This window comes from Stegodyphus dumicola, chromosome 2, assembly GCF_044657685.1.
Source record: "Stegodyphus dumicola isolate Sdum_Otavi_A_Nest chromosome 2, ASM4465768v1".
Lineage (NCBI taxonomy): Eukaryota > Metazoa > Arthropoda > Arachnida > Araneae > Eresidae > Stegodyphus > Stegodyphus dumicola.
In genome coordinates, this window is record NC_140769.1 from 100,597,576 (window position 1) to 100,619,552 (window position 21,977).

Below are 21,977 nucleotides of genomic sequence, written 5' to 3' on the forward strand. Positions count from 1 at the left end.
TAAAGCAATGCAGCATATTTGACTTACTCCCTTAAACTAAGAGCTTAGAGACTTTACAAAATCTCTAAGCTCTTAGTTTCATTTCCAATTGATCATACAATTTTCAAAGTGAAGACTTTTGTGACTTATGTTTTAACAGTACAATGGATAACATATCTCGAACGTAAACTTTGATGAGTAACTCCTCCTTGCCATAGCATAACTGCAAACTGTTTCACAGCCTTTTCATAGTTTCTTTCACCAGAAGGAAACGACAGATGAATCCTTTTCCATACTTTGAGCTAAATATGCATATTTATCATGATTATCAAGATCTGAATTTTATCAATTTTCTGAAATTGTCTTCCAAAGCACAGCCAATTCTTGATATTCCCATCAAAAGTAGATAAATAAATTTTAGGGTAATGTAATAAATTATTAGGTACCGTACTTCCAACTACAGGAACAGCAGAATGCTGACTTTTTTCATTAATAAGATCCTTTAATTTGTTCTCTAAAACTCTCCACTTGTCAATATAGCTCCCTGATACATCGATATCTTCCTCCTTCTCTTGGGAACTTAAACAAACGGTCTCTTAAATTAATATTTGCGCGTCACCATTAATTTCGCTTTCTCTTCAATAACTTTTAGTTTCGAAATATTATCTTCCGCAGATAACTCGGTTTTACGTTTATGAAAGTCATTGTAAACAGTCTTCTATACTGTTTTAAAGAAAGTTTTGATTTTTCCATCATAAATATAATTAGATCAATAATTAACTCACTCAAAATCACAGTAGATATCCCGTCCAAAGACGCCAGTTATAGGACACCAATTTCAAAACTCAGCTATAAATCGATATTTCTAGAACTCAAAATCAAAGTATGTACATAGTATTAACACAGCATTCTTTATTCTTTTCAACATTCATAATTACAATATTTATACTTGAAAACATCTAACTACGAATATGAAGACAATTCTCATTGAATTCAAAACATTAGAATACTGTTTTCAGTTGCCAGACTCAGAATTACAAAGTTACTAACAATAAGCACGTGAAGTTATACTGACAACAATTACGCATGCATAAATTTAACACTCAGTTTTCTACACAGAATTTGCACTCTCATCACCTGCTTACGTGCACGTCCAATTGAAAACAATCACAATGTTACGGTCTGTCTACCACAAGAATTGAGAATTGCCTGCACCCTTATGTCTAGCACTAGGTAGGGCTGGTAGGGGTGCCAAGTGAATTTTTTAATGTTATTTTGTTTCCGGCGGATGTTGACGGTGGTAAAGAGAAAGTCATTAAGTGCATTAAGATGGCAAACTGAAAAGCAGTTTTTCAGGACACCCTAACGAAAATAAAATGTAAGCATCTGAATATACAAAGCATGAGCGAAGCACACAATATAAATTGTTTATTTTGCTGTATATTGTTTTTTATTGCAATAAATTGCCATTTTCTTTTTCCTCATCTGGTGTAGTTATTGAAGATATCTATTCCTATGAAACCTTAGCTCCCAACAGTGTTAATAACAATAATTGAAACAATATCAGAAAATAATAAAATAAGCTATTATAATCAGAGCTTATGATTAGCAAAAAATTTGTCTTCATGACAAATTCATATATGATAATTAACTGTTTACATTAACATACTGATCAGATATGAATTAATTATGGAGTCTTATCTTAGAAAATGTCTGTGTGATCTATTTATATTATTTAAGACAAAACAGTTTAAGGAAGGGGAAAAAAAGGTCAATGTTTATTTGCATAAACCAGACTAATAGAAAAATTAAGGCAACTAACAAGTAATGAAATATCACATTTTTATACAGTTAATAATTTTCTTATAACAGAAAATTTGTTAGTCATAAAACAAACTTACATGAAATGCACAGAACTAATATGTAATGCAATGCATTTCTTTCATATTATTCATATTACATATATTTTAAAATAATCAACATTTATCATCCACCGATTACATCATTAAATTCTAAGAAACCTATGTAGCTATTTTCAAAAGTCCATTTTATATACAATAGATAATTTATTACTGTAACTTAAAAGGACCACTAAAACAATTGTTACAGTTACATCATTGCATGAAAAAAATAACTAAATGCCCACTGTGAAAACTTTCTGTAATTATATCATTTAATACACTTTTAACCCTCTGCGGATGCATTAAGAAGATTTGTGCCGCATAAGCCTGTTTCTGTATATAATATCTGTATATCAGTGACAATTAGCATTGCTGGCACAATGGACTTGATATAATGTTTTAATTTTTATTTTATTTATTTTGATTTCTTGATTTACGAATACAAATTTTTACTTTATTATTATTATTTTAAATTTATTTTAGCATACCTGACAACTTCACAACAGTAAAAACCAGATTTTTGAAAAATATTCAGCATGAAGTTAATTTTACAGATGTAAAAAACATATAAATATTTTAAAACAATTTTTCACCCAAACACAATTTTAAAAATTACACATAAAATTAATTTTAATGCAATTACAGTAATTTCTTTTTTCCTCCTTTTGCTTAAAAGTTATTTTCAAACTATGCTTTGTAACACTTAAATATCCTGCTAAAACATCAGAATCAAGGTATTCAAAAATAGACAAAATACACTTTATACCCAACAGAGGGATGGAAAATGTTTTTAATGTTATTTTTTTAAAAATGTAATTATAATATTTTAGCTTTACTGTATCATATTGATGCTATTATGTTTGTTTAAAAAATGTTATGAAATTTGCAAAAATGATGCAAAATTTTTGTAGACTAATTGATTTTAAAATCACCAAAATGTTAATAAAAAACTAAACTTGGGACACTTTAGAAAAAACTCATATGCCAAAAGAAACTGAATAACAACGCAAAAGTACAGACTTTAAAGGCAGACTTAGCGACAAAGTGCCAAAATTTTTGCATCTTCACAAAAATTGGAAAATTCAGGGGGGAAAAAATAATTTTGCATCTTTAGATCATAAAGCTTGAACAGTTTTTGTAAAAATTATAAAACTTTTGTGAATTTGGAAGGACTGTTTTAGCTCTTTTTCTTTTTGATGAGAAGTAAGAGCATATGTTTTTGAAAGTAAACAAAAATAACCTTTCCTCTCAAACAAGCTATGGAGTAGACATCTGGTATGACACAGGTATTATTTTTCTGAAGTTATTTTATTATTGATATTATTTTTTAAATTTTATTTCATGTTTCTTGCTTTGGAAGGAATGTTTGCTCTCTTCCGATGTACAGTGCTAGATATAAGAATTTATGCATTAGAATAATAAATATATATCACTTCAGTTAGGATTTTCATATTTTACAGGAAAATATACAATACAGTATAACTGACTAAATATAGCCAAGTTCTTAAAAACAATATCATTTTTCTTATTTCTTCCAACTTTAACAATAGGAGTATGAAAATGTATATATGTTTAGATCAATCAAATAAGAAACTAAGCTCTAAAGGGGGAGGGGAAAAAAAAAACACAATTATTCAATGTTTCAAAACCTTAATTTTTTTTTTAAAATGATTTCCCAAACTAGGTCAGGAGACAAAGTTCTGCCATCTTTCAAAGCAAAATCAGCTGCATCAAGTCCACAGTTATGTAAGCAAAATTCCTTTCTCATCCGTAAAGGGTTAAAAATAAAGACTGGTAATAAAAAAAAAAAGAAGTTGCAGTTATTAATAAAATAGTTAAATGTTTCATAGAGAAGAAAGAGGAAGATATATCTTAAGGCCATGAAAGTGAAAAAGTGAATTTACCCTAGAAAAGTTTCAGATCACAGTGCTAGAGTTAAATAGAGTGATTCTATTTTTAGTTTAATGGCTTAAAAATGCAAGCTGTTTTGAACGTAAAACTACTGAGAAAAGAATTTTTAGTCAATACACTATTACCAAAAATGTAGAAGTAAAACTCATAAGTATGTAAAAACTACTTTAAAAAAGCTTCATTATCTAACAGCTTTTTTTGCTTCTATATTAATAAATAAGGTTAAACACATGAAATGTTTTCAAAGCTCTTTTCAAAACAAAAAATTCTTCTTCACAGTATCAGACCTTAAGTTATATGAATGTGACCTCATGCTGTAAAGTGATTTTAGTTATTTATTCATTTTTAAATTAATAAAAATTTGAAAAGTCTCAAAACTGTCAAATATTTTACACACATATAAAAAAGATAAAAACCAGAGCTGCATAATATTTTTTAAATAAGTTTAAAAATAAAAATCAGTTTGTAATCGCAAGTATTCATTAAAAAACTGCAAGTTATCAAAAATGTTTTTAACCTTTCAATTCACTTGAATGCAAAATTCCCATATAAATATTTTTTTAATAATTCTGAAAATTTTACTTCAGAAAGAACTATTTTCTAACAAATAATTTTTCAAGTACTACGTTAGACAAATTTTCTTATTATTTCACCTATAGAAATCTGAGAAAACCTCTGCCTTCTTATATTGCCAAATATTAAAAAGCTCAATAAATTATTTAGAAACTTATGTGCTATATTAACATAAACTTTCAAATATTATTCAATTAAGCTAAGTTACAATTAAAAAATATAAGAACTTTTGATAAGAAGGATATCTGGACCTGTATCGGGACTTAATTTGTTTTTCCTACATAACAAAATTAAAAAAGAAAAAATATTCCTATATAAATAACAGTTTTCTAAAACTACATAAACAATACTTTTATGCCAAAAATTCATTCAGAGAACATTTTATCAGGTATACAAAATTTCATTTTTATGCACATTTCAATAGAATAAACATTAGTCATAAAAATATAACCTTTTCCGACAGCTAAGTATATTTTATGCAGTTAACAAAGCAATATGTTTAAACTCATGCACAAAATATCATAAAATCTATACAGAATATATATACAGATATTTGTTAGAACAGATTGATATATATATTATATACATACATACATGCTAGTTCTTCCATATATTGAATTTGGGTATGCAGCATTAAATGACACATAATTTATTATTTTAAGAAACTCTTTCTTCAAAGAGGAGGTAAAATTGAATTTAGCCATAACAAAGTAATCTTTTGATTTGATCTCAAAATTTATCACTAGGACCAAGAATATATGAAAGGAGTTTCCCCCCCCCATAATAAGATAAACAATTACTTTGCTAAATAGCTGCATATAAGTTAATAAATAATGTATGGAAACATTCTGGGTAGAGGGAATTCTGTACATTGTTGAAACACACAAAATAGCACCTATCATAATAAATCATAAAAACAAACACAATCAATGCCAATGTAATTATGTTACACACTTGAAACAATACATGAACAAATGATTAAAAAATTCTCTCACATACACAGATTTTTAAAATTCAAAAAAAGACAAAGACAACATGTAAAATAAATTCTGAGCAATCCATTTACAAAAATGATACAAAAAGTAAAATACATTATGTTTTCAAAAGTAATGAAAATTACCAATAGCTTCTAAGCAGAATCTTAAATAAATGAAAAAAAAAAATTTAGAATACATTAAAGCAACAGGAAAATATAACAAAATAATCTACAACACTAAAAAATGTTTATGATTTTACATTAAATACTGCTTTATCACGTTCCATGATGAACACGTTTTTTTCCCCAGCTACAAACTGTCCCTTGTATTTCTAATGTAGATTTATAATGCACTTGAAATACACTTATAACAAATACACACATATGTATTTTAATTGTTTTATAAACTGTAAGCACATAAAATTAATTTCATATTTTATTAGAACAGAAGAAAATGGTTTTGAAGGCTAACACAATATACTCCAATTTTACTGGACAGAAATGTCATATAACTAACTAGCAGTATTTTAGGAATATTTTGCTTCTGATAGTGTGTAATAAATGTTCAATGAGTTACTTATCAAATTAAAACAGAAAATTTAATAAATTTATTTGCCATAAACAAAACTCCATTTTATTCTGATTTAAAAAAATTCAAGCTTACAGCAACAAACCCCTCCCCCAAATGTAAATAAAATTAAGGAAGAAATATACTCAAAATTTTAAAATAACATATTTTGAATATCTTGATAATTCAATTGAACAGTAAGAGATCATAATTCATAGTAAATATTGTTAAAATAAATTTAACACAATATTCAAAATTCTAATAATGCATTTTCTTCATATTTTGGTTTAAAATGTTTCTGAAAATATCAATGCCATGATGATTTACAAAAGTGAAATTTCTAAAAACTACAAATATTTATCTTGTTTTCATGAATTATTAAAAAAAAAGAGAAAGAATTGTTATAAACTAGATGAAGAATTTATTTACATTCTCCAAGAGATGCGGAAAAAAATTTGTCTAATTATTAAAGCATGTCATTTTGATTTCTCTATTAAGATACCTAACTAAATATCATAAATATATTGCTTTTAATGAAACATCAGTCAACCAAATGATCATTAATGAAACATCAGCCAGAATCAATTAAACATCAGTCGTCAAATCAATTTCAGTGCAAAGTTTGATAACTAAATTGTAAATACAATTTATATATCGAATATAACAACAAGTGCAGACCTTGATGAACATAATACTTCAAATTTAAGGGAACGTCATAGTTTAGTCTTCTTAGATTCAAGTTGTAAAGAAGAAAAACTACGACAAAAATACTGAAAAAATATCTTTTTATGAAGAACAATAAACATTTTGTAGATTTTTTAATTTACAGGTAATTTCATACATCATGAACTAATTTTGATGATTTAATAACAATATCACATATTTAAAAGACTGAAAAGATAAAACACATCAGCAACATAGTTAATTTACACAAAACTTAAGCACAATTCAGAATGTTACACCCAAAGAGTCAGACGGCAAAATTTAATGCACTAAATCAGTTTTTTAACATAAAATTTTGGTATAATTTAATATTGCGAAAATATGACTTGCAAATGTGTAGTGAAAATATAAAGTACATATTACAAAACAGAATCCAGTCAAATTATACTGAATCAAAAGCACAAATGCGAGTAAAATCCAGTCAAATCAAAAAACACAAAAGCTAGCAGAATCCAATCCTGTCAAATGAAATCAAAAACACAAAGGCTTACTACATCCAGTCACATCAAACTGAATCAAAAATATATAAATTACCAACCAAAAAGAAAAATCACAATTGATCTCATTCAACCATACAAGATAATAATATGACTTACATGGAAAGGAAATGTAACATTCAGAAATTTGGTTTATAAATTATTACTCATAAAATTATTGACAGAAAAAGGCTTAAATCAGTCTATCGCTGGTTTTATAAGATCTGGCAGTATTACAAAGCTAAACATCTTGCTAAATGTCTGGCAAGAGGTTATCACAAGGTTATCACTAGGACCAAGAATATATGAAAGGAGTTTCCCCCCCCCATAATAAGATAAACAATTACTTTGCTAAATAGCTGCATATAAGTTAATAAATAATGTATGGAAACATTCTGGGTAGAGGGAATTCTGTACATTGTTGAAACACACAAAATAGCACCTATCATAATAAATCATAAAAACAAACACAATCAATGCCAATGTAATTATGTTACACACTTGAAACAATACATGAACAAATGATTAAAAAATTCTCTCACATACACAGATTTTTAAAATTCAAAAAAAGACAAAGACAACATGTAAAATAAATTCTGAGCAATCCATTTACAAAAATGATACAAAAAGTAAAATACATTATGTTTTCAAAAGTAATGAAAATTACCAATAGCTTCTAAGCAGAATCTTAAATAAATGAAAAAAAAAAATTTAGAATACATTAAAGCAACAGGAAAATATAACAAAATAATCTACAACACTAAAAAATGTTTATGATTTTACATTAAATACTGCTTTATCACGTTCCATGATGAACACGTTTTTTTCCCCAGCTACAAACTGTCCCTTGTATTTCTAATGTAGATTTATAATGCACTTGAAATACACTTATAACAAATACACACATATGTATTTTAATTGTTTTATAAACTGTAAGCACATAAAATTAATTTCATATTTTATTAGAACAGAAGAAAATGGTTTTGAAGGCTAACACAATATACTCCAATTTTACTGGACAGAAATGTCATATAACTAACTAGCAGTATTTTAGGAATATTTTGCTTCTGATAGTGTGTAATAAATGTTCAATGAGTTACTTATCAAATTAAAACAGAAAATTTAATAAATTTATTTGCCATAAACAAAACTCCATTTTATTCTGATTTAAAAAAATTCAAGCTTACAGCAACAAACCCCTCCCCCAAATGTAAATAAAATTAAGGAAGAAATATACTCAAAATTTTAAAATAACATATTTTGAATATCTTGATAATTCAATTGAACAGTAAGAGATCATAATTCATAGTAAATATTGTTAAAATAAATTTAACACAATATTCAAAATTCTAATAATGCATTTTCTTCATATTTTGGTTTAAAATGTTTCTGAAAATATCAATGCCATGATGATTTACAAAAGTGAAATTTCTAAAAACTACAAATATTTATCTTGTTTTCATGAATTATTAAAAAAAAAGAGAAAGAATTGTTATAAACTAGATGAAGAATTTATTTACATTCTCCAAGAGATGCGGAAAAAAATTTGTCTAATTATTAAAGCATGTCATTTTGATTTCTCTATTAAGATACCTAACTAAATATCATAAATATATTGCTTTTAATGAAACATCAGTCAACCAAATGATCATTAATGAAACATCAGCCAGAATCAATTAAACATCAGTCGTCAAATCAATTTCAGTGCAAAGTTTGATAACTAAATTGTAAATACAATTTATATATCGAATATAACAACAAGTGCAGACCTTGATGAACATAATACTTCAAATTTAAGGGAACGTCATAGTTTAGTCTTCTTAGATTCAAGTTGTAAAGAAGAAAAACTACGACAAAAATACTGAAAAAATATCTTTTTATGAAGAACAATAAACATTTTGTAGATTTTTTAATTTACAGGTAATTTCATACATCATGAACTAATTTTGATGATTTAATAACAATATCACATATTTAAAAGACTGAAAAGATAAAACACATCAGCAACATAGTTAATTTACACAAAACTTAAGCACAATTCAGAATGTTACACCCAAAGAGTCAGACGGCAAAATTTAATGCACTAAATCAGTTTTTTAACATAAAATTTTGGTATAATTTAATATTGCGAAAATATGACTTGCAAATGTGTAGTGAAAATATAAAGTACATATTACAAAACAGAATCCAGTCAAATTATACTGAATCAAAAGCACAAATGCGAGTAAAATCCAGTCAAATCAAAAAACACAAAAGCTAGCAGAATCCAATCCTGTCAAATGAAATCAAAAACACAAAGGCTTACTACATCCAGTCACATCAAACTGAATCAAAAATATATAAATTACCAACCAAAAAGAAAAATCACAATTGATCTCATTCAACCATACAAGATAATAATATGACTTACATGGAAAGGAAATGTAACATTCAGAAATTTGGTTTATAAATTATTACTCATAAAATTATTGACAGAAAAAGGCTTAAATCAGTCTATCGCTGGTTTTATAAGATCTGGCAGTATTACAAAGCTAAACATCTTGCTAAATGTCTGGCAGCATTCATTTACATAACTACAAATTAAGAAATTACCAAAAACACATTTTTTTTTAATATTCCATTAAGATTTTACTGAGTATATTTCCATTAATATATATCTGAAAATAAATTTTAATAAAAAAATAAATACATGTAAAAAGAGACATCATAAATATTAAAAATTAACTCATCATATTTAAAGAGGAAAAACAAAAATTTTACTTCATATTTTCAGTATTCACATAGAAGAAACATCAGATTACAATCTCAAATAAAAAATAATGTATATATTTACAACTTGCATGCTGGATGTCAAAAAGAATGTTATTTTACATCCAAATTGTACTAAAAAAGTTTAAATTATAAATTACTAAAAATACAAGACCATATAGACTTAACATCCACAGTCACAGACACTGTCAGCTTGTGACAATAAGGCTAACATCTGAAACTGATTATCACTTTCTTATGGCTAAGTTTACATATTGCATGTACTAGCAATTCGAGATCAAAGAGTACTGAACTAATTCAATATTTCAAGATAAGCCACCGGAACCTTTCCTTTCTGAGTGCCACGCTCCCCCATCAACCAATCAGCATCAGGAACTGGTAAGGGACTAACAACAATTACCTACAAAAAGTATAAAATGATAATTCATGTAAAATTACTCTTATTTTATATGTGTTTCATCACTATCTGATAATAGTAACTGAATAAGATACATAAAATGGAATATGTTTCCTTCTTTACAATCAGAATTATCAGTAAGCCCCTCAAAAAAAGGTTGACCAAGTTAAAGATTTAATCTTTCATGGGAATTAAAAAACTCATTATCAGGGCCAGGTCACAACTTCTTCACAAAATAATTATTTTTATTATCAGAAAACAAACCAAACAATATAACATATTTTTGGATATTTTACTTTTTGCAGTGTATATATCTTGCAAGTATACACTACTTTTGTTGAAAAATGGAGAATTTTGGCATAAGAACCAGTCATATGTTTTGCACTTTAGATCAGTAATTTTCAGTATTTCATACCATCATTTCCTCTTTAGTACTACAGGTGTGCAATCAGCATTTCTGGTTCTGAGGTTATATAAGACCACACAATAAAACAACCATAAAGAAAAGACTGACTTCAATGTTTAGATTTAAGATGCCACTAATACAAAAACCTATCTAAATGAGATACGGGACCTGCTGATATGCACTAAGAATGAAAGAGACTACAGTCAAAAGTCTTTAATCCGGAATGATCTATAATTCGGACCTCAAAGCTACAAACTTTCTGCTCATGTGTAAACTCATTATGTGTTTACGCATGAGCACAAAGCGCATATGCGTCTACGCATGCGCATAATACCTTTACGCATGCACATAATACATTCATGCATGCGCATTTAATGTATAATGGACGGTATAAGCTAAGCTAAAATTATCTAATTATCTATTTCAGTTAATGTTGCAGATTGCGTTATTCCTTAATCTTCGAATTGGATCAGGCTTATTATTTTTTGAAGACTGTTAGAGCAATTTTATAAAAGTAAGCTTAAGCTTTCAATTATGTCAAAAAGAATTTCCGATTCTGCCAAAGAATCTACAAAGCGAAAGCATGTTTCGATGTCCATCAAACAAAAAGTGGAATTGGTGCAAAAAATGGATAAAGGCCGTATCCTTTGTTTCTCTAACCATTCCGAAATCTGTTTATCAATTTCCCGCTGCTCGGGGGGGGGGGGGGGGGTCGCGGCGTGCAATGAACTGGAAGTTGATCTGTCAGCACTATCCTTACCTTCAGGGCAGATATTTTTATTTTATTCGGCTTATAATCAAATATTTTTATTTTATTCGGCTAAATGTAGTATTTAATCTTGATGTACTCTGTCTTTGATATCATTTAAATCAAATTCCTCATCATTATAAATATCACGAATACACATCAAATAGTTTTCTGGTCGCAATTTTCTAATTTCGACTATGCGTAATGTATACTTTACGCATGCGTGCGTTGAAAGAAATGTTTAATAAAGTAAACAAATAAATATTAAGCTTTTTTTTTTTTTTTGTAAATTTAGATCTAATTGCTCTTTATTTCATAAATGGTTCATATTTTTAATTTTATAATTTCTGCATGCCATCTTACCAGATTTAAATCGATGATCTATAATCCGAAATTGCCGAAGTCCCGACGAGTCCGGATTAAAGACTTTTGACTGTACTAACATATGGGACAAGCCTTATGATTAGATGGACTAAGAAGGAAACACTTCTGAGCCCCTCTGCTATGTTGCAGACTAAAATTTTTGCCATTTGTAATGCACCAGCTGTACTGAATGCTATTGCTATTTACAAGGTGTGCCCATAAAGAACCAAGATAATTTCTTATAAATAAGAAAAAGATTACTAAGCTCCAAACAAATTTATTGCCAGGGGAATCTATACAATTCTTTAATGTTTCTCTAGGTCATCGAAAATGTTTATAAAGGACTGGAACTAACTGTTCACAAAATATGCATAACATTTAAATTTGAAAGGGCTCTATCTTAGGTTCATCTTTAAAATTTTTGCACCCACATTTAAAGAGGTTGTACCACTCATACACTTGTGTTCTTGATAATAATGTGTCACCATATACTATTCATTTTATCTCTAACATTTCAGTAGCAGATTTACGTAAATTGTAACAAAATTTAATATTATAATGCTATTCCATATTGAAGCAATTTTTTTGTATAATGTCTTCAGTAAATAATAATAACTATGGTGTGTTGTTACGCAAAATTTGATATGACAAAATAGCCAGTTTAAACTAGCTTTAACAAGAGTTGAGATGTTACTCTTTCTAAACATATATTTATTCTTTCAATTTTCATTTTGTCCAAGTTGCAATGACCTGGGAGAGAAATAACCCAGCATTTCAATCTGAGTTAATGCATTCAAGGCCACACTTTCTCATGCTTTGACTAATGCTTTTCCTCACTATTATTTATTCAGACTTAGCCTCCAGCAGTTTGAGATTCCTATCGTAGAAATAGGCCCACCAGTGGCTGAGCGGTAAAGTCGCTGAACACTGGTATTTCGGTCCGAGTGTGAGGTTCAAATCCCACGAACAGGCTGGCTGCATTGGTTTTTTCATGGTTTTCCTCATGTGCAACGTGTATATGAGCCAGTTTCCTTTAGAAAGTCCTTCACGAAGGCATCCCTCCTCTTAGGCAGATAGCCCTCGAGGCTTTGCTGTAATTGAATAACTAAACCTAACCTAACCTAATCTATTGTAGACATTTATTGCCGCCTAGATTGGATAGTGGTTAGTGAAGCTGACTAACTTTACCTAAGGGCTCAGGTTCAAATCCCAGAGAAGGCATGATTGTGTTTAAGCATATAGTGTTTGTGTGGCAAGGGGCCAGACAAAATGCATAGTGAGCTGAAATCCACTAGAGAAGTTGCTGGTAGGAGACCCTCAGACCACACCTTGGGATGTCCTCCCTTGGAATTCCATTTGGGATGGAAACTTAGCATTTAGCAAAGCATAGCAATACCTAATATGCCAACTTGCATGCACACGTGTAAGAATTGCTTTAATTTGCAGAATATCACTCATCAGGGCCAAACAAAAAAAATGGTTCTCGCAATTCCAGTTGATCACAGGCCTATATTTCAGCGGACTCTTGCCATAGTAGAAGAATCTTGGGCAACGAAACCGTGGGTGCAGCAGCTAAGATGGCTACCAAGCCCACTAATGTGCTATTTCCAAGCTTTTAAAGCAAGGCTAAAAAAATTTACTCAGAAAAGGACAGGACCTTTGAGGTATGAAAATTTCTGGTAAAAAGAGTCATCTAGTTCTTTCCAAAAGTAGGTCAGCTTTTAAATGGCTTTCCCTAATTCACTTAGTTCCTAAAAGGGCAGCAGCCCTTCCTTACATTCTCCACAGAGTTGGACATCACAAATACAGCCAGTGGATAGCTGGATGTGGAACATGGGACAGCTGGTGAAGTAGACCATTGTGTGTTTGACTGTGCAGGGCAATCAGATCTTCAACTGATTCAAATGATTTCACTAAGGAAACGAATAACTGATTAAACAAAATGGAATGGTAGCTCCTTTAAGAGCTCTTATTTGCAGCATGCCAGGAAAGTTCTATTTTGGAGGAGAAAGGAAAATTTTTCTGTTCCATGTTAAAAGTGAATTTAATTTTTATCACTTCCAACTTTCTGAACATTTTTTATTATTAATCCTAAGCAGAAAGGTGATTTTAGGGAATCTCAAAACTACTTTTGAATGAAATCAAGCCAGGGAGTTAGCGGTTTGATTGAATTAATTTGCCTGATCCCACAGCTCGTTTCAGTTTTTCCACTCTTCATTCCACCCTCATAGACTGTTCTTGATTCACTCTCCTTGGCTGATCTTATTGATTAAGGTTTTCTTAGTAAGTAGTAAGTCATAAAAAGGAATATATTAAGTTCAGCTAGTGAACAGTTCTGATCTGATACAATAAAAGAGTGGGTTTGTTCACATCTATTGTAAACACCAAACTTCCACTTTCCAAGTTTTAATTTCTAACAAATAGGATAAAACATTACCCTTCTTCTAGCTCTTACTTTTTAATAATTTATTAATAATATATTTAATATTACTGTTATTAGTACTTATTTCCTTATAACATTTTCATTTATTCTATCAATAATAATAATATTCTCTAACAGCACATAAAAACAATCTAGAAATCCGATTGTTCCTCTTGAGACAAAGAATATAATTCCCACAATTCTTTAAAATTTGGTAGAGTTAATAACTTTTTTTATAAGCCTCAGGAGGGGAGAATCACATGTGCCTTTCTCATTCTCATAGAAAATATTAAGTACACAGTATTTTAAAATAAAACTCATTTTTCTATGTATAAATGACAGCACATTTGAAAAGCACTCTAAAAAAATTTTAATTATTTTATTTAGTTTTAAAAAAATTTTAAAAATTTAAAAAAATTTATTTAGTTTTGTAGGACTCAGCATCTGCTCTGTATATCTGTCTTTTTGAGTGGCGATCATTGGTTGCAGTGTCATTCGAGGCTTGGGTAGTAGGTAAAATACAGTTTTATTTTATAGTTTCCTGAAAAGAATATTTCAGTACTAATACTTTTGTCTATTTAAATTACAATACTTTTTTAACTTGGCATAAGTAAAATAGTCCACATTGATCCTTCAATCTCAAATTGGCATGCCAGTTAAAAACAACAAAAGATCTTGGACATGAAAGAGAAAATTTTTACAACAATGTTCTCTCTTCCCTCTTATTCTTTGCAAAGACAATTTTTTTCTTAGGTAAAAAATTATAAAATGAAAATTAAAAATTTTCATGAGGTAAAAAAAAGTGATTATCACATTTGGTGATTTTGCAACAAACATGACTTAAAATGTTTTAGTTGAAAAGCATCTAAAATCTATTTTGCTCCCACACTTTTTTCTTAAAAAAATTCCTGGTCTATTCAGGGAAAAAAAAAGGGGGGGGAGAAACCTAAAATCAGACAAGTTACCTCATCAGCAGTTAAAGATAATTCAGTATTATCATATGCTTCATAATTGTACAACACTCTGGCTCGCTTCTTATCTTCAGGAAGGGAGTTCAAAGGCATATCGGATGGACTCGGGGATGAAGGATACAACCCTTGGTAGGATCCAGTTTTTGTACCAGATGCAACATTCACAGAGCTGCAAAATAATATGGATGCATTAAAATGAGCTAAAACAAAAACAGAAAAAATAAAATGAAGGGTGATTAAATACAATAAATAAACTGTTTGAATAAAAATTTTATTTCAATTTCTTTGCTCCCAATCTCAAGAAAATAAAATTCCCCCAACAGCATGTAACTTTAAAGTACTGTACATCACTATGTACCTGAGCATCTTGCACTTATGCCTAATGTGCAAAAATAATTCCTATAAGCCTTTTTTTATGAATCGAAATGCAGGAATTCTTGCACATGCTGTTTAAATATTATTTGTTATAATGTAAACAGAAAGTGCTTGTAATTAAAATAAACATTCATAATAAGTTAATATAAAATATTAGTAATAATGATTATATTTATACATTTAAATTATTTCTTGCAATAATGAAGTAAAAACTTATGAAGTAGACTTATTTAAAAAGACTTTAAATATGAGTAGAGACAGATTTAGACTTGATAAGGCCCTAAGCTATTTGAGATATGGGACCCTTTATAAGTCTGTTATAATATGTTTTAATACTATATTTAAATTTTTTGGGGCCCCCCAAGAAAGTGGGGCCCTAAGCTATAGCTAGTGTAGTTTATACGTAAATCTGCCCCTGAATATCAGTGTCTATTACATCTTCCTGCCATATTTATATACAAAATTTTAAGCTGCTTGCATAGCATAAAATATTTATAAATTCTGAACTCGCATTACAATAATCATCATGAGTTTTACATTCACAGAATGGAAAAAAAAAAAAAAAAAAAAAAATAATCACAACAACATTCAAAAGATTCCATTCAATATGTTTTTTGCAGCATTCTGATATAATTTTAAAAACTAAATTCAGTGATGCAACAGCCCTAGTGGCCTGCAGTGCTTCGATATCTGCTTTCCTGACCGTGGGCCACAGGGTGCCTGAGCATATGCTCTGGACAAGTGGTCAGCTTGTCGCATGACCCCCCCCCTCCCGGTATTTAGTCCTGAAGCAAACTTGGTACTCATTTCATTGACCAACTCAAGGAATGAAAGGCTGAATCAACCTTACCCAGCATGAGGATTGAACCTTGGATTTGTGGTGCTGCTGTGCAACACACTAGTCATTGCACCACCGGGCCTCTGATATAATTTATGTGGATTTAAAATTTGAAATAAAACGTTCCATTTCAACGTATCAATATGACATGGTGGGCTACGAATGATATTTTGCTGCCATATAACATTTGATAATGTGGACTTAGGGAGGGAAACCAAGGTGTGCCATCAGAAGAACTAGGCTACTCCCAGCCAATTTTAGCAATCATATTTCCCAACACAATTTTATTTAGCATTTAGAAATTCTACAAGGAAAGTTATTTTTCCCTGACTACATCAGCTGTTCATTCATCCTGGATGACTGTGTTACTTCAGCAGGACTAGTAAGCCGCAGGTTGCTAAAGTAGGTGATAACCAGTTTTCACTTGCTCCTAGGATTTATTCAAGATAGGGACCAGGTAGCTCTCAGTAGTTTCTCTAGCATTAGCTTATTGCTAACTAGTGGCCTGTGGTCCTAAGGAATTTCAGTTTTCTCAGAAGTTATAACAGTGTTTTCATTAAAGCACTTTTGAGAGGGGTCAAAGGGGTTTTGAAATGAAGCATACTACCATTTTAATTCTGTATTTAAAATATGGAGAAGAACTTGATAAAAAAAAACTTCTCCTTTAGAACAAAGGTTCCCAACCTTTTCAGACTAACCCCTCCTTTAAAATAAATAAATAAATAAATAAATAAAATAATAATCATTGCCCCCTTTTCTATAATAGTTAATTTTAGCACATATTAAAATATTGCTGCATATTATCTACACCTAGTTTATTTGCGTATCTATCTATTAAGAGTTGCAAAAGAGAAATTAACTAAACTGACCATCAAACATAGTAAAACACAGCTTATTAAAAATTTAAAAATAAACAAAAAATCAATAAGGGGGAAAAAACAACAACAATGGAATAGTTGAGGCTGGTGAAATTTTAACAATTTATTAATGTTGGGTTCTGATTTTATTAACATCAGTCGCAAATTGCCACATTCAATGATGTGCAGTATATATATATTTTTTTCTTCTTTTTTAGACTGTAAATTAGCTACTGCACTCAACTCATGCTCAGCCAAATACAACGAAGAAAAACCAATTCAAAATTTATGTACTCTCGCCAACAATCTAGGGTAGAGTGGTGGTATTGGTTTTTGAAGCAAGAATTCTTGATATTCATTTCTGGATTTTACTTTTGGCTCTACAAATTCCTTTTCTAAATTTGATGTTTCTGCATTTGTGATAGGTTCTGAAACAGGTCGGTATATTCATGTACACAATAGCATAGAATTTCTTTGTAAAATCAACGTGAAGAATGTCCAGATGTTGGCAGTAAGTAAATCTTCTTTTGCTGAGAATGTGAGAAAGTAGCTGTGTTCACCTCTACATAGACGTTGTTTGAACAAAAATTTTCCTTTAAAAGTAGATATAAAATTTTTTGTTTTAATTAAATTCAACATTCATTCAACATTCTTGCGATTGCAAATTGACTTCATTAAATAATTTAAACAGGTCTGTCAAACAAGCAACGTCACTTTTGAATGGAATCAGGTTTATGCACACTCTCTGTTTTCAAGGAAATCCAATACTGAGTCTAATAAATTGAAAAATGATTCAGAAAAATACTTTTTGAAACCAACAAACTTCTGTGTATAGCAAAGAAAAAAAAAAAAAAAAAAAAAAAAAAAAAAAAAAAAATGCACTTTTCATTACTTTCACTACAAAGTTGGCCAAATAATCTGCCTTGCCTTGCAGTGAACTGCTTCTAATCTTACTGTCTGCTCAAATAACATAATAAAGTGACATATGCAGATTGTCATTCACATTTTTTGCAACACATTATGCAGCATGTACTTGTATTGCTTGTTTTGAACGTGCTATGAAACCCTTATGATGTCTCGTCATTACTGGAGCACAACTAGTAGCATCTGACAAAATAGTTTTTCTAAAAACAAATGGAATTTCTTTCTCTTTTCTATCAATACTATGGAATTTCATTCTCTTAAAGACACTTGTTCATGGTATTAAATAGCAATTTCCTTAGTAATTTTTAGTAAATAATAACTCTCAACACATTTTTTCTTCTTTTATGAACTGAGCGGATGATAAGAGTAGTGTTTTATGATTTGCTAGAGTTGATTCATGGAGTCGAATGGAAAATTTGCAGGTCCTTTAAGTAATCACAAAATGATATTTCAAAGTCTTTAGCTGTTTCATCTATTCTTCTTTACAATGAATTATTACTCGGTGGAATTTTTCTGATGGTGTTTTAAGATAAAAACAGTTTCTATTACTTCTTTGATCGCCAGCAAGATCAATTATATGTAGTTTTCCCATTTTTGTTAAGATCTTGTTTAGAAGACAACACAAAAAGGTTTGATATTGTTAGCCGCTTTAAATATTTCTTTTAAACTCCTTGAAAATAGAATAAGTTTTTTTTTTTTTTTTTTTAAATCAGCATGCATTTTATTCAAATGCTCTTGTAGCCTAGAAGACTTCATTTGAAAAAAATTTTGGCAAATTAAACCCACAAGTTATTATTGGTTTGTAGGAGATAGCATAAATCCATATTTCAAATACTCAATACTGTACTGCCAGTATTTCTTCTAGATTCACATATTTTGAAATACAAATTTTGCCACAGTTTAAATAACTTTCACACAGATTTATAGACAGTCTTTAAAAATAATTGCTGCAATGACTTTTATCATTTTCATTGATGAACATGGATTGTTGGTGAAGCACTCAAAAATAATAAGGCATTCCTAGAGCTCTGCCTTTTCCAAAGTACTTTATTACATTAATTTTCTAAACAGGTAGGTATGCCAAAGCCTCTTCTTTTGACTGTCGTAACATCTCCATTTGCCTCTGGACCACTACCACTTCCTTGGAAGGCACCAGTGCCCAATGCAGTGTAGTACCACCCCTGTTGAGTACCTACGCTTTAGAAGATATCATTATGGAGCATGTGAACGCAGTCAAAGCGATAAGTGACAGCTGTTGGTTCATGATGTTGCATTCTTGATAGTTTATGTGCCTTATCTAATGGGACATTAAGCTTTCAAGAAAAATAAAAACTTATATCTAAACATTGGCCTAGATATTTCTATGGGCAAAAACATGAAGCATTACAATCAACACTTAAAAGCAAAATATTACTCAAATTCATAGTTGCATGTAAAAAGAGAAATAGATTATTTTGTCGACATTATATTCTTGCTGAGATAGACAAAGGAGTGTGGAATAATGTTGGTTTCTCTAATATTAGAAATTTTCATAAAGCTAAGATACACCATGTATATATAAATCACAAAAAGTTCTTTTTTTCATTAAAAACATGATTATAATACAGAAATGTAAAGGTTTTCAATAGGGAAGAGGACTGTAATTGGGTCTGATGTCTCTTGATAATGTTACATCAGATCTAACCAAATTCCTCTTCTTTATTTTTTTTTTCTGGTTTTGGTATATTTTTTGAAGTATTTATTTTTTTTTAAGGTTTAATTTCATATTTCTTTAATTCTCATTTTGTATTTATCGGATTTTTTAAAACTTTATTTGTATTGAACTTTACTCTTTTTGGATCTTTGTGTAGAATGAGTTTTAAATTCCTTACTCTTTGTCTTTCTTTCTCCATGCATTTATCTGCAATAATATAATTGTCAATACGATGGCAAAAATTATCTACACTTTTGTCATAACTTTTCTTACATTGTGCACTTTGTCTTCTGTTCCTCGCATATTTTGTTATTATACTATTGTGATAATGATGTGAAAGTTTGATCTTAATTCCTCTCTTTTTCTTCCTTCTGTTGCAGATATATCATGGCTGCTCCATTAGAAGTTTGAACCAAAGATGAACAATGAGCAGTCATCTGATTTCTCTGGTCGGAGGGTGTCAAAAAGTCAGATATTCGTTGCAATATGGGAGAAGTGCACTATTACGTAAAACTGTGTTTTGACAAAGCATTGACAACCCTAACATGAGTGAGCTTGTGTTCTGCAGTAAGCTTTCTTGGTACCCACCATGCACAGACTTTATGAAAACCGAGCTCACCGTGGATGATTTGATGGGCAGAGCCATAACTGATGTTCAAAGCAAATGCTACCTCATCAATAGTGATTCGCCTATTCATGTCTGACCCTTTAACACCCTCCAACCAGACAAATCAGATCACTGCTTGTTGTTCCTCTTTGGTGCAAACTTCTATTGGAGCATCCATGATATATCTGCAACAGAAGGAAGAAAAATAAAGGAATTAAGATCAAACTTTCACAGCATTACCAGAACAGTACAACAAAATGTAAGAAAAGTTATGACAAAAGTGGAGATAATTTTTGACTTGCCTATATATTTTGAAGAACAAGGATTGACTATCAAATAAGCAAACAATGGAAAATGGATGTTTTGAAGGATAATACCAAAGTTCATTCAAATAGAGAAAAATCTGAAGCAATTAATTGATGAATGTAGTTTGATGGAAAGACAAGAACTTTCATTTATAGGCCTTGACGAACATGAAGATTCTCTTAACTGAGGAAACTATGCCAATTCTCGCAGATGCTTTGAAATTGCTAAAAAAATTAATAGTTCTATTTTCCAAATTACTACACTATACCTCATTTAAATGGAAAGCTCCTGCAGTACTCTAAAGATAACTGTCCTCTTTTGCTTTCAATTTACTCTCATTAAACTCATCAACTCAACTGACAACTTAGTTAACACAACAGAAAAATGTATTAAATTATGATGAAGGAAGATGAGCAGTTTTTTTCAATATGAATTTGTTAGTTACATTTATGATCATCAGATGGTCCTTTATTTGCAACAGAATACAAAAGAATTGTGTAGGTGCTGATTTTTCTCTAAATATGAAATATCTATTTTCTTCAGATACAGAACAATACGAGGAATATCCATTTGACATGAGAACTGAGAACTTTTCATATGCATCAGTATCAAGACTGCTTAATGATCTTACTTCCATTTTGCAGAACAGTGGATCCCAACCTTTTTTCTTTCAATATCCCCTAATAAGACTTCGTAATAATAGTGTTCCTTTCTCTTCCAGCATCTACAACCTTCTCACCTCTCTCCTATATTCCCATAACATATCTTATTATTATATTATTTTAATAGCCTAAAATTAATAAACTGTAACGAATAATGTCACAATAAGTTAATCTTTATCAGTTAATGGTAATTTGAAGGCTGCTTAAAAGAAATCTACATTGAAAGGATCCGTAATCCATTTAATCTCCTCACTTCATTTGGGAAAGCAATGTCTGAATGACAATTAAAGCTTTTTTTAAGAGGACTACTTTGGCTCATTTTCCTTGACTTAAAGCTCATTTTCTACTAAAAAGTTATGAAGTTTCTCAAATATTTTCATCTACTTCCTCCTTCCAAAGCATGATTCCTCAAAATCTCTAACTTTCTGATCATGGAATCAATTTTGCTGTATATTTTTAACATAGATGTGAACCTACTGAAGAAAAAATTAAAAAATGACAATTCAGTTTCACTAATTAAACAACTGGGTAC

The 21,977-nt window shown here is 29.9% G+C and overlaps 1 protein-coding gene across 4 annotated transcripts in view; it reads right to left on the reverse strand.

The window, feature by feature from the left end:
* Window positions 1-1,734: 1,734 nt before the first annotated feature.
* Window positions 1,735-21,977, reverse strand: part of EndoB (SH3 domain containing GRB2 like, endophilin-B) — a 94,028-nt gene continuing 73,785 nt past the window's right edge. For all 4 annotated transcript variants that reach the window (XM_085810956.1, XM_085810958.1, XM_085810957.1 and 1 more), the window contains 2 exons: window positions 15,178-15,352; window positions 1,735-10,276 (listed from right to left, as the gene is read on the reverse strand). In XM_085810956.1, the coding sequence (XP_085667082.1) occupies window positions 10,169-10,276; window positions 15,178-15,352 (283 nt within the window). In that variant the 3' untranslated portion in view covers window positions 1,735-10,168. The remainder of the gene's footprint in view (window positions 10,277-15,177; window positions 15,353-21,977) is intronic.